General features: G+C 46.5%; 1 protein-coding gene across 1 annotated transcript in view; it reads right to left on the bottom strand.

Moving 5' to 3' along the window:
- The window catches only part of med13a (mediator complex subunit 13a), a 79,785-nt gene that overhangs the window by 1,418 nt on the left and 63,945 nt on the right, over nucleotides 1–14,422 (bottom strand). Inside the window, exons 21-29 of the mRNA XM_044041480.1 lie at nucleotides 14,059–14,290; nucleotides 13,668–13,859; nucleotides 12,690–12,913; nucleotides 3,691–3,833; nucleotides 3,405–3,563; nucleotides 2,305–2,493; nucleotides 1,640–1,773; nucleotides 1,372–1,536; nucleotides 23–123 (exon numbers count right to left, since the gene is read on the bottom strand). Of these exons, the coding sequence (XP_043897415.1) occupies nucleotides 23–123; nucleotides 1,372–1,536; nucleotides 1,640–1,773; nucleotides 2,305–2,493; nucleotides 3,405–3,563; nucleotides 3,691–3,833; nucleotides 12,690–12,913; nucleotides 13,668–13,859; nucleotides 14,059–14,290 (1,539 nt within the window). The remainder of the gene's footprint in view (nucleotides 1–22; nucleotides 124–1,371; nucleotides 1,537–1,639; nucleotides 1,774–2,304; nucleotides 2,494–3,404; nucleotides 3,564–3,690; nucleotides 3,834–12,689; nucleotides 12,914–13,667; nucleotides 13,860–14,058; nucleotides 14,291–14,422) is intronic.

The raw sequence follows: 14,422 nt of genomic DNA, 5'->3' as shown, positions 1-14,422 counted from the left end.
AGTGTGTTCTTGTGCTGTTTACCTGAGTACATCTGAGGTCTGATTGGAGTCGAGGGGGTGGGAGTGTTTGCTGTGCAGCAGTTCATCTGATTGCACTGAAGACACATGGAGGTGCAAAGAGGCCTGAGAGGGGGAGCACAGGGAGACAATCGGTGTCAGTGGTATTATGATGAAGTTATTATTGCTCTGTCCACAGCAGTGTGACACCAGAGTCTATAGCTGAATTCCTGAAGCGATGGATAGCCCTGCGATTCACACTGAGTGTAGCAGTTTTCTTGCGTGTGGATATTGTTTACACCCAAGGGTTCAATTACGCCTCTGCACCTGCTGATGTTGGGTCACATAAGCAATATAAATGCTACAGAACAGATTTGCCGTTGATTAATGGTGATGTCTAACAATATTTACAACGTCCAGTGGGGACAAGCTCATGGTTTATATCTTAGGCTACATCTATACTAATGTTTTAATTTAAAACCATTTTCAGATTAAAAAAAAAACTGGAATCTGTGGTCCATTTTAATATGATTAAAAATTAATATAATTAAGTATAAATTAGAGAAACACACGTCTTTTTTTCAGTTGAAACTTCGTATAACTTCGTGTGATGCATGTGATGGAAGTGCCAGGAGACGTGTAAGGAGTATGACTAACACAACAGAGATGTATATTTATGTAGATTTTATTTCCTTTTTCCTTTTTTTTCTTATTAATAAAATTAACTTAAATAGAGTATAACTCACAAACCAGATCCCCAATAAAGAACTGGAATACATTTGGGGGTAGAGGGAATTTCACTTTGATTTACCATGTTTGTTCAATTCATAGTAGTATAAACAACACTGGTGTAAAAGTACAAGAAGGGAATTTAACTGACAATAAGGTGACACTGTAGCTTTTATTCACAACTGAGAGTCAAACCGTGGCTGATAAGAACCAATCAGGAAGTTAATATGGGCAACTGTGTCATTGTTTGCAAAGGTCTCTGCCTGTCAACACTAAAATACAGTTGCTGAGTTTTCAAACTAAAACCGAGGAGGCAGCGTTTTTAAATGTCTCCTTTTTATAGGAGCTTGAAAACACATCAGTACGTATACGGAGCAGAATTAAAGCCTATTTAAAGTGTGTGTCATGCATGTGGCCGTGAATGTATTTTTGAGGAAATGCACTATACTGTTTCAGAATCAGGACAATTTGTATACTGTGGTTGCCTTTTTATAGTTAATTTTGTATGAAATTCTCCTCATTAAGCACTTAATTGTTTCACTAATTGGTCTCGCTCTCCAACCACATAAAACACAACAATTATTTCAGTATGGCTTTGTCTAAAAACAAAATCACATTATGATGAAGGTGGGCCGAGCCTAGTACCTTGAGAAAGAGTGGACACTGATTCTGGGCCTGAGGACAGGCTGACCAGAACCAGTCAGGTAGTGGACCGGCTTTAGCCGTGGAGACAAAGTAGCCAAGAGCCAAAGGCTGTTGCAGGAGATTAGGGACCTCTTCATGAGACTCCATGCGGTCCGTACTCTGGCCCTGTCACAGGACAGGAAACTCAAGGTTAGCTCAGTTAATCATGTCATGTAACACACTGCACTTTTAAAGACATTTACTGTATGTGCACATGCACACGTCTCACCTTACTGCCATCACCCCCGTGATGGTAATGAGAGCCGGGGGAGTGAACTGGTGAGGTGTTGGGTGAGATGTTAATGATGTCTGGGTCCACCAACTCATTCTCCTGGTCCAGCAGGTCAAAGATATCAGCCCCATCTGTGGAGAAGAGGAACATAATTCAGTGGCATGGATTTTATTTTAAATTTTTTAACTCACTGTGTCTCTGAAAACATGTAAAAAGCTCTTAGTATAGTTAGTATATATACCGTATCTTTTTGTGGTGATAAATTGCACATACAGTTCAGAGACTGTAGCATGGGCAGTGGCTTTAACCTTCGTTGCAATTATGGCCATAATTTATTTAGCTATTTAGTGTGTATGAAATGTGAGTGAGCATGATTCATACTCCACTGGCACCAAATACATTTGCACCAGGGAAATAAGCTGAAGACACTTGAGGGTGCTGTAGGTGCACTAAGTATATAAACAGTTGTGCCACAGCAGACTCTTAATAGACTAGAAAAGTCAAGAGGTACGTCAAAAGGAAAAACATTAGTTGCTGCTGTTTGCTTTGACATAAGTAGGTTTGCATTAGAGCTAGCAAATAGTACGAGTCACACGTGGAATTATAAACAGAAGTCGGATTCCAGGGAATGACTGAGAGATTGATGAAGGAGGGCTGCTGACCCGTGGTGGCGTTGAGGATGTCGATGTTGGTGTCGATGTTGGTGTAATTGGAGCTGGCCACTTGGACGAAGGCTGAGGTGGGGAAAACCAGGATGTGGGTGCAGGAGGTGTCCTGTGGGGTGCTCAGCTGGGACGTCTGCATGTTCAGAGTGGTGCTGCGGCCAAACACTGAGCCCGTTGACACCGAGTCTGATGGGACACACAGAGGAAGGAGAGAGCGACGGGTCAATAACACGGACACTGAGCAGAATGAACCAATACAGGCATTTAATTCACATCATTAAACTCAGGTTTGAGATAAGTCATCTAAGAATCCGACTTCTGTCATGAATGAAATTGAATTCTTCAGAAATCAGTGCTAAGTAACATTGCATCAATCAGTTGTGATGACCACCAGTAAGACTACATGCACACTACATGGAGAAGTGTGATCAAAACAGCAACCCCGAAACCCTGACTGAAATAATGAGATCTGTCAAAAACATTTCCAGCAACCATGGACACAACAAACAGAAAGCTGTTATATATTCTTCCAACATATCCCTGACTTTAAGACTCTGTGCTCTGTGTCGAATAACATCCCAAGCCGTGGTTTGGCATGTTTGTACATCTGTGGTTAACGCTGCCTTTCTAATCCATTTCAGCTTGAAAAGCTTTTGAGGAAGGAGAGGTCCTCAGCCAGCCATCACTCAACACAATCCTGGTATGATGCACTGACGATCCCCCCACTCGTTTCCCAAAATAAACCCATTGATCTGGCTCTCCATCACACTGCATTGAGATCAATGGGCATATGAGAGATTGTGCTTTATGAGCGAAAGGTACATGATCTTGGCTGCCATCAATCTGCGCTGGACAAGGAAGGGACATGCTTTGAGATATGCTGCTGCTATCCATCACTACACACACACACACACACACACACACACACACACACACACACACACACACACACACACACACACACACACACACACACACACACACACACACACACACACACACACTGCTGCCTTACTAGAGTAATGGGAACTATAATGAGAAATGTGTACATAAAAAATAAGACTATTTGAAGTTTTATTCATGTGCACACACTGTACCTGGCATGATAATAAAGGATCCCTGGGGTTCCATGGCGACCAAGCACACACTGAGGATGCTGGGAGTATCTGAGGCAGAGATACCACACATTCGACACATTTCCTTCAGACGACGACTCAGTGACTGGAGGTTTCTCCTGCTCAACAGAATACTCCAGTCTGGAACATGACAAGGGGGAGCGTTACCGGGGTGAACCAACAAGTGATACACAGCTGTAGAAAACACTTAATTTTGCTCTAATTTTTCTCATGAAAAGGCTTTTTTGGGGATGACAGTGCTCCTTACCTTTCAATTCTCCATGCCCTATCCTGCCCAGTCGGCCAATCACCACCCTCCAGGGGACTGAAGTCATCTGCACCAATCCTAAGCACCAATCCCACAGCTTCTGTAGACCAAGACGCCGCACTGAGCCCTTTTTCCTCCGTGCCCTGTGGAACATAGACAAACCAACCTTTACTTGACTTTGACAAAAATCATTTGTATGCTGCATTCTTCAACTGCAAACTGCCTCTGTCAAGCAATACTATCAGACATGACTGAGGGAGCATTTGTCTGTATTTACCAACAGGGCGGGTGGGGACATTTTGAGCAGCAGAATTAACTTCTAAATGTGAGGTTTCATGGGAGCTTCTTTGTATCTTCAGCCGTACTCTGACCTGCTTGCAGTCGTCTCGCTTTACAAGCAAAATGTTGCAGTTGCCTCTGTCTGTGTCCAGATTTCTGCTGGCTGGTCTTCCCAGCTCAATGCTCCCTTCTGGAAAGGGTGACCAGAACAAGTACGGCGGGCACAACTCGACTGTCTTTCTGAAGGTTTATTCCACATACACAGTTAAGCAGACGTCAGTTTGCAGTTAGACAACATCTTGTTAGGTAGAAGTTAGTTAGACAGTTAGAAAGTTAGTCAGGTTATAAAACCGACAAGTCGTACAGGTTCTGATGATAGATAGATTTACGAAGCTGTATACGAAGGCAATATATAACAAAACATGGCTTTGACAATGCACCTTAAAGGCTCTTTAAAGGCAACGGTGCTTTGATACCAATTACAACAATGAACAAATAAATAGAATGAAAGACAAATAGCTTTGCCTGCTAGAAAGTTCTACACCTCCCACTTGGCCTACTGATTCCTAAATCCAAGTAGACCACAACAACTACAAATTTTGCCTTTCAAAGTGGGTACATAAAGCTACATTGCTGAGTACGAACGCACAATACAAATGAATGACAGATACAAATGACAAATAAAGGTTTCACTGTCCATGAACATGTTGTCCTTGATGACACAGTGGCGCCCTTTACCGAAACACACCACCAGCCTCTCGTAGAGGGTGGTGGAGGGGGGGTCTTGATCCTTGTTCCGAAACACACCATCATGTGGTGGGGAATCTATTTCTGTTCCTCCACTGGTAACAGAACCACCAGCCTCCTGACATCTCTGTGAAGGATGGTGGTGGAGGGACAGTTCTCTTTCTCTTTGCCTTTCCCTCTTTGTCCACTGGAAACCGGACAACTTTGGCACGTTCTCACTTTAACATCTCGAACTACGCCTTTCACATCAGGATGGGCCTCCACAACTCGACCGAGCCTAAACTGGCCTCTCAGTGCATTCTGGTCAGCCAACCACACTAAGTCTCCCACTGTGACATTCCTCGCGGGTGCGTGCCATTTCTGTCGAACGAAGAGGCCCGGGCCCGCCAGCTGGCACCACCGCTTCCAGAACTTGTCGACCTCGATCTGGACCGCTCTTAGGCGTGCAACGGGGTAAGTCAGGTATTCAAACCCTCGAGAGTCCCCACTAGGCCCAGCACGGCCAAGCAGAAGTGAGTTGGGAGTGATGACTCCTACAGTCTCGTCTTGTACCTGGACTCTTGCGCCGATTGGTCTTTCGTTTGACAGATTAGCTGCCAGGTAGAGGAGAGTCTGGAACTCCAGTGCTGTCAGGTGACTTTCCACCCCGATGTTGCTCAACGCTCTCTTGAGTGTACGAACTGCTGCTTCAGCTGCTCCGTTTCGATGGGGAGAGTCTGCTGGGTGAAACACCCACGACCAATCGGTTCCAGCGGCGGTTGCTTTCTTTTGGACTTGATCCTTGTCGATGTTATTCAGGAATTTGTAGAGCTCCTTTAAAGCTGGCTTGGCGCCCACAAAGTTGGTCCCTTGATCCGACCAAAGTTTTCTCGGGTGGCCCCTGAGAGCTGTGAAGCGCTGGTACGCCTTTAGGAAGCCATCCGTTGACAGGTCTTCCACGATGTCAGCATGCAGCGCCCTGGAAGCCATACAACTGAATACTACTCCCCAGACTTTCATCTTTGTTCTTCGCTTTACAGTGTCTCTAACAACGTAGGGGCCAAAAAGATCCAGTGCTGTTAGCTCAAACGGTGCAGCTGGTTCAGATCGTTCACGAGGGAGCTCACTCATCTGTTGCTTGCACAACCTTGCCTTTGTCTTTCGACAGTGCACGCAGGAGTCGATGATGTTTCTTGCAATTCTTGGCCCCTGTACCACCCACGCTTTGGACCTCACCCGGAGGAGTGTGCCAGCGACGCCTTCGTGGTTGGCTTCATGGGCTTCCCGTGTGAGGAGGGTGCTGATCCAGGCCTTATACGGGATCAGGGGTACTCCGGGGTCTCCCCAGGTGATGGCTTGGACTCTGCCGTAGCACCGCAGGAGCCTCGAAGCTTCGTCCTTGCTGACAACGAGTCTGTCTAGTGTCGTTGTGGGGAATGCGACCTCCGTTTGGGTGGCCAGGCACAGGTCGTGGAACGCAGCCTCGAGTTCCTTCACTGACAGTACCACCCCCCACTTTGCTGGGATAGGGGCTTTCCCTATACAAGCTAACCACATCTTCACCGCCCTTCTGGTATAGCCGACTACCCTACAGAGCTTGGCTAGAGAGCTGTACTTTTCCGGACCCACTTGATCTGTGAGTGCGGCTCCCCACAGCGTCTCTTTCGCCTTCGTGTCAACAGATTTGGCCTTATGTTCTGCGGGCTCCAGAATGTCCATGGGTAGTGGGTCTTCGTTAGCGAGTTTCAATGACCCCTTAGCTTGAGTCCTGGTGAGAACTGCTGTAAAGGCTTTTCTTTGGAGTTCGTTCACTGTTTCCCTAGCTTCAGTCGCCACCTTTGCTGCAGATTTCATAGGCCAATCTTTAACTGGACTAGACAGGAACTCGGGTCCCTTCTGCCACACAGAGTTCTCGTCTAGGCGCTCGGGCGAACACCCTCTCGTGACGAGATCGGCGACGTTGACGTCACCTGGGATCCACCACCAATCAGTTACGGGCCCAGCCTTCTGGATCTCCCCGACTCTATTTGCAAAGAATGTTTGGAATCCGTAACTGTCTCGCTGGATGGCTCCCAGCACAGTCTGGCTGTCTATGAAGTGGTACCACTTTTCCACAGCCAGTCTCCCATGCTTCAGCATGTATTCCTTTAGGCGTGCAGCAAAGACAGCCCCACAGATTTCGGCTTTGACTGCGTCTCCTTTCTGGTTTAAGGGGGTTAACTTGGCTTTTGAGTCCACCAACCGGGTAATTACACCATCAGGCGTTTCCCATCGCAGATACAGTACAGCCCCGTAAGAGTCACAGCTTCCATCGGAGAATGTGATTCCCCAGGGCTTACCCTTCCAGCTAGAGGGTGTGAGGCTCCTGTGGAACTTGATACTCCCCAAGCGGGTGTACTCTTTGAACAGCTCGATCGCTTTCCCTCGGAGTTCGTCAGAGAGGGACTCATCCCAAGTGTCTTTGGAGAGCTTTCCAGCTTCCTGGAAAGCCTTTCTTACAAGAATGACACCTTTCTGTTTCACAGGTGTCATCAGACCGATGGGGTCATACAATCCAGCAATTTGACTCAGTAGGACGCGACGAGTTAATGGATTTGGTGTTTTTTCCTCTACTTCTCCTTCGGTAAGGTCAATCCCAGTTCTCATTTTCTTCTTTCTTTTAGAGAAATTAATGGAGGCCATCACAAAGAGTTTGTCCTCTTTCACAAGGTAACCCACCCCCAGCGCTTTGTTGTCTTCCTCCTTTAACTGGTTGGGCAGCACCAGTGTCATTTGGTCAGGTTTCGCCTGGTCCTTCCTCCCACTTTGACCAGACCGGACCCAAGGCTTGAGGTAAAAGCCTCCTGCTCTCAGGATCTTCTCTACTCCATCTAGGATTTTACTTAAGTGCTGTGAGTCATTGTGGGACGCGAGAAGATCATCAACATAAGCGTCCTCTTCGATGACTCGCCTCTCCTCCACCATGTCGGTGAATTGGGGTAACTTCGCAGTCTCCCGCATGGCCACTTGTGCGATGCACCCAGCAGGTTTGTCTCCCATGTTCACTCTTACAACGGCGTAATCTTCGATTTCATCAGAAGGAGAGTCTCTCCACAGGAATCGGTGTACATGGACTTCTTGTTCCTCCAGCCACACCGAATTGTACATCTTGGTGATGTCGCCAATGGCGGCGTGTCTACCTTCCCTAAACCGGAGGAGGACTGCTCTGATGGGATTGAGTACGTCTGGACCTTTGAGCAAAATACTATTTAAGCTCACTCCTCGGAACTCTTGGCTACCATTCCAAACGAGGCGCACTGGTGTAGTTACAGAGTGAGGGTTTGGTGCGATTAGGTGACTCACCCACCACACAGCGCCTTTCCAGCTGTCCATCACAGCTTTGGTAAGCTTGACCGCGGCTCCTCTTTTCACCATCTCGTGAATCTGCTTTGTGTAGGCTTCTTTCCAAAGAGGATCTCTTGTTAATTGCTTCTCAGTCCTCAGGAACGTTGCTTCTACGGCCTTCCTGTTGTTTGGGAGGGATGCTGGGTTTTCCTTCCAGGGATACTTTGCGTCCCAGTGCGGCTGGTCACTGTGGGTGTCACTCTCTTTAAAGGTTAAGCCTGCCTTTATCACTTCAAGTTCCCTTTCGTCAGCAAGAGTCATCTCCTTCCCTCCTGGTGGGCACTTTCCACAACGGCACCCTCCACAGGCAGGGTTGCAGGCAGCGCCAATGCTATCCCATCTTAGCCATTCGAGGATCTCTTTGTTGCACATAGCCGTCCTTAAGTACTGTTCGGTCGCCTTTACTTTTTCAAAAAGGCGAGGATGCCTACCGCACACAGTTTTGCCCAGAGGACCGTCCCACAACACCAAATTACCGATCTCTTGCAATTTATTCGGGGCTAGGGAGCATTCTCCAGCGCCGATTAGTAGATCGATGCTTTCTGGGCGAGTCAGCTCCCCTGGTTTAATACCCGAGAAGAACTTCTCTAAGTGCTTTGAAGTTACTACGTGACCCACTCTTGCAATGGTGTCTAGCCCATAGCAGGTCAGTTGGCGAAGCCTCAAAGTCTTTTGCGGGGTCCAGACCTTTATTGTTACTAGATACCTTTTTGTTTGTATTATTTCTTTGAATGTCTTTACTCCATGCAAGGCAATTAGGACAGGTTCGCCAGTTAGTCCGAGTTTCACAGCAGTTTGGTGTGTTATGTAATTCGTGTCTGAGGCGAGGTCGAGCATAGCTCCAATACTGTCTCCCCTTTTGGTCGTGACGAACATAAGCATCATGAGGACAGGGCGTTTTGGCTTGACTTTATGCTTCTCCAGTAGGGTTCTGTCGGAACACACTGTCATTGTCACCTTATTTGTGTAGGCTTTGCGCACCCTTTCTAACTGGTCAGGTGATAATCCTATTTGGGCGAGCTCCGCCTCTCGTTCCGCTGTAGAACTGCGAGGTCTCTCCGACTTTGCAGTGGCCTTTGGGCAGAGAAGGTAGTGGTGGTACGCCGGGCCGTCCTTACACCTCACATTTTTACAGAGGAACCTTGCAGTGCAGAGATCGTCTGCTTTGTGGTTATCTAGGCATTTTTTGCATGATTTTGCTTTTTCTACGAGGACCTTTCTTTCTGACAGGGAAGCTTTCCTAAACGTTGCACAGCGGAAGGGTTCATGCTCTCCCTCACTGCATAAGGCGCAAAGTTTCTGCTTGTCCTCTCCGGTACAGGTTATGACTTTAGCTGCAGTTGCTCTAGTGAACGCCGTCCTCTCTCTCTTGCAATCAGCTGACTTCTCACGGTAATTAGGTCTTTCAGAAGCACGAGTGGGGCGTGGCTTGCCGGGTTCACTGGACAAGCGTGCCAGTCTTCTAAGTATCGTCTTTTCGTTCTGCAAGAACAGTAGAAGCCTCTTGACACGAGGGAGAGCATTTCGCTGGGCGATGCACTCTTCTTTGAGCCACTGAGTTTGCATACTTTTAGGGAGTCTACCCTCCAATTGCCCCATCACTAAGGGATTGTTCATAGCTTCTTCCCACCCTAGGTCTGTTAGATCTGATACTGCATTCTCCAAATCTGAGACCATCTCTAGTGTCTCCCTAGGGTGAGGATCTTTCACGAGTGGTTTGGAATGTAATTCCAATAAAATGTCTTCTACTGTGGCACTTATATCACCGTAGCAGCTCTCCAGTTCTTTGAAGACGTCGCTTACATCTTTGCAACGATACAATCGGAGGTCCTTCTTTACGAGCTCACTTATGCTTTCTAGCAGGTGAAGCCTCCTAATCTCTTGTGATCCTGAGGGGTCCGCATGAGCCTGGAGCTTCGCCCATTCAGCCTTCCAGCGCCAATAATCTCTACTCTCTCCGGAGAATCTGGGTAAGGTTATGGGTGTGAATTTTATTTGGGGAAGGGAACTGTTCATACCAGTGCTAACATTTACTGTGCTCCCTCCTGCCATGCTGGTGTTAGCGGGAGCAGTACGCAGCTTTAGTGGTCGTGGTGTACTAGTGAAGGTTGGAGGCTGAGCGAAACTGACAGTAGGTTGTTGTGGCCATTGAGGGGACTGATGAGGGGGGTTGGTGCCACATTCAGTTTCCATGGCACCTTCTCTGATTGCCGAGTGGGAATGGATAGGAACCAGTGGTGTGGTGTAAGTGTACTCACTTCCTCTGTCTTCCTCTTCACTTCTCCCACTGCTGTCTTCTTCATTGCGTCCGTATGCTAGCGGGGTCATTGTTTTTATCTCACCGCGACATGCCCACTTATCCATCAGTTCCTCCTTTTTAATTTCCAGTGTTAAAAGGAGTCTCCACTGTTCTTTCCCGTATGGCCGATAGTCTTTCCAGACATGCACAGCGTCTCTGAGTTCGTGGAGTTCTTGATCCAGTCCCTTCCTTCTGGCCTCTTGTTGACACCACTGCAGTGCACTTTTTCTTCCGAGTACCTCGGCCTGGTCGAAAGCTGAATTGAACCGTGCCACGAGGGTGCTTATATCCGGCTCGGCATCCTTGAACCACAGCATTTCCATAGTCTCACGGTACCTTTGCACAATACCGTCCCTCGTTGCTAGGGCATTGCTCAGTTCACAGTTATCGTCCGTCCGATCTATTTGTTCCAATTCTTCAATATATTCATTGCTGGCATCGACGAAAACACCATAATCACTCTTCAATCCTGTCGCCTCTTTCGACAGTTCATCGAGGTGGCCAGCGTTAACTTTGAGACGATTAAAACGTGTTGTCAAGTTCCGCTGCGCATTTAATAGCCTCCGCTGTAGGCTTTCCAGATCTGGCTTTTTGTCTGCCATTTTACACGGCTGTGTTGGCTCCTCCGTTCCAGCTTCTCCTCTGTGAGGCTCTTCGCCCAGAAGAACCTTATTCACGGCTGCGTTGGTTCTTCTGTTCCAGCTCTTCGCCCAGAAGAACCTTATTCACGGCTGCGTTGGCTCTTCTGTTCCAGCTATTCGCCCAGAAGAGCTTTGTATTCTTTGTGCAATCTTCACAGCCTTCTTTACGGCTGCGGCACTTCCTTTAATCCTTCAACGGCTCCGTTAGCTCTTTGCTCCGGCTCCTCCGTTTAGTGATTCATGGCTGCTTCACCAGCACTCCGGTCCTGGTACTTCGCGATTGCCGTCCTCCGCTCGGCAGTCCGTACTCCACAGATACGGCGCCGACAACGGTTTTATAACTGTCCAGATTTCTGCTGGCTGGTCTTCCCAGCTCAATGCTCCCTTCTGGAAAGGGTGACCAGAACAAGTACGGCGGGCACAACTCGACTGTCTTTCTGAAGGTTTATTCCACATACACAGTTAAGCAGACGTCAGTTTGCAGTTAGACAACATCTTGTTAGGTAGAAGTTAGTTAGACAGTTAGAAAGTTAGTCAGGTTATAAAACCGACAAGTCGTACAGGTTCTGATGATAGATAGATTTACGAAGCTGTATACGAAGGCAATATATAACAAAACATGGCTTTGACAATGCACCTTAAAGGCTCTTTAAAGGCAACGGTGCTTTGATACCAATTACAACAATGAACAAATAAATAGAATGAAAGACAAATAGCTTTGCCTGCTAGAAAGTTCTACAGTCTGTCTTGACAGAAAATGAATCACTTCCTGCCTGCAGCACGGGAATGTTGCCAGGCGACACAAGATCTAAACACTGCTGTATGGTGAAGCACATGAGAGCTGTGTGGAGCTGATAGGCTTAATCAGCATTGTTTGGACTCATTTGACGATGGTTTAAAAAAACATCTGTTTATATTTCATAAGTCATGTACTACTGTTTAATGTTGTATGAGTAAAAAATTGTCAGGAATGTTATATTATGCAAAAAATAGCTTGCAAGTCTTTATAATTGGGTCACCTTATCAAAAGTTGGGGAAACACTGGTTCAAAATACAATATAGCATCTTCATATTAATATATCATGAGTCCAAGCTGTTTGAATTGAAGGCAAACCTTCTCTCAGAAACGTGTGGGCCTGTGCAGATTACGTATGATTGACATTTATGTGACTTCCCTCTCAAGTGCTATTTACATTTCACAGTTTTGACATCAAGCAGACACATTTTGAATATTTGCAAAAGCTGCCAAAGACCTTCTCTGAGGTCCCATACATTTGTTGTGCAGCTGTGACTGAATGTGTGATATTCACAGAAAAATATTAACCAGTCATGAGTGTGTAAAGACTGTTGCCAAGTCACTCTCAGACATCTACAGGAACAGCCAAGCAAAACATATCTGATATAAATGATGAAGCTATATGTAATGAAACTGCATTTAACTACTGGATGACAGAACATGTCACTAACACTTGATGATAACTTTGCATGGCTTCATTTTAACACTTTTAGTTTGACGGCTCCCAATCCAATCCAATCCAGTCTAACTTTATTTGCAAAACCCTTTGCAAAACAACCACAGTGGCTTCAGTAACGTCATTGCAAACCTCAACTTAGCTAAAAAAAAAAAAGCATTATTAAGAAACAAGGAAGTAGGTTAATGGTTGTCCTACCTGTTGGGAACATCAATGTTGATGATGCAGGTCTCTAACAGTTCCCCATACAGGTCAGTGCATGTGGCCAGAAGCCAGCGTTGGTCATGGGACAGACAGTATCCTACGAACAGCACGTTGTACTTCTGCGATGCCTCCCCAAATGTCTCCCCAAGCTCTGTCTGCTTGTCCTTCACTGGTGCCAAAATGAATGGAGGTGTGTACAGACGTGGACATTCCGGCCTCTGCAGAGAGGGAGGTGAAGATGTCAGGATTCAATGATACAGACTCAGCCTTTATAAACAAACAGCTAAAACAATGTCCAGACTCCACGTGTGCTATCACAGGAAATTCTCTTTTAATCCTAATTCCTGCGGAGTTCATATTCTAAGAATCTGCTCAAGTCAAAGCATCCTGTGTCATTCCTACTGTCCCATTCATGTCCCAGTTCCAGACGCAAGGCGCCACAAGGTTCGCCAGTGTCTTACAAGGGGAAAAAAGGTAGCGCTGCAAGGAAAGAAGTCAACTGAATTAGGACCCTGATCTCAAGCGCCCTTTTGTCTAAACCTGCAGTCAGGATCCCATTATAGAGGTCTCAAGGAGCTAGCCAAGCAGATAATAGAAAGAAAACTCTCAAGAAGAGGGTTATGACTTCCCTTGGTCCTGTTCCAGAGGGAAAGAAAACATGGATGTTTGGTACTAAACTCTATATCTCATTGCCTTCTTTCTTTTTACTGGCAGAGTGAACATGGCCAGGGCAAAAGGGTGGGTCATTTCAGGTCAGGTTCATGTCTGGCTGAAGAGCTGAAAGCAACTAAAATGCTGTTGCGAGGGCCATAGTGCCAGCCTCTGTTTGTATATTGATCACAGGACAACGCAAGAGCGTGCTGATGAACTACAGAGCGGAACAGCCGATAGAACAACTGTGCTTTTACATATAAAATATGCCAAAACAAATGTAAGTGGAGCTTCTACAGCTTTGCTTTGTGATGCATTTACCTCTGGGCTCTTAAGCGCGGTGTCAATGGCCAAACCGGGGCCGAAGCCAGTCAGCGACTTGACATTGGTGGAGGTGGGCAGTGGCCGTCTACACTGAGTGAAAACAGAGAAGGCTAGGGATTTTAGATGCTGTGCGTAGATATGGCGGTCTTCTCTCCGTACTGGCTGCAGCAGATACTGGCAGGGGACAATCTGGAGGGAAAACAAAAGGAGGTGATTAGATGTGGCCAACATAAGTAATACCATTCAGTCTAAACCTTACATCATTGAGAAGTAATTGACACAATGAATCTGGACATGTAACTGATTAATTTTCGCTCAGAATTAATGTTGTGATGGTAAAATATATCACAGTCAGCAGTAAAACATAAGGCTCAAGAACTTTACTTGCCTGTACAGAAATAGAATTGCGAACATGGGCGGGAAGAAACTGAAGCATTTCAAGGTAGCACCGTAGCAAACCCAGCGTCCACACACTGGACTGGGCTGGAATGGGGCCCGAGCCCCCGTCAGCTTCCTCGTAGCTGAAGGGGTCCACAATGTAAACAACGATGGCAGGTGGATACGTGATGGCGTGGGACTCCCCGTCCGTGGGCAACCCCACCTTCTCCCGTTCCAAAGTGCTGGGGATAGAACAAAATCTTTTTTAAAAACGCAAACTTTTTATTTAAATGACAACAAGCTCTTTTTGTGGGATGTTCCTCAGTTATTATTTTCATAGGGCTAGAGTACATGTTACATTATAGTATAGTAAA

This window comes from Solea senegalensis, linkage group LG13, assembly GCF_019176455.1.
Source record: "Solea senegalensis isolate Sse05_10M linkage group LG13, IFAPA_SoseM_1, whole genome shotgun sequence".
Lineage (NCBI taxonomy): Eukaryota > Metazoa > Chordata > Actinopteri > Pleuronectiformes > Soleidae > Solea > Solea senegalensis.
The sequence above is the reverse complement of the archived record's forward strand: the minus strand, read 5'-3'. Positions and strand labels throughout refer to the sequence as shown.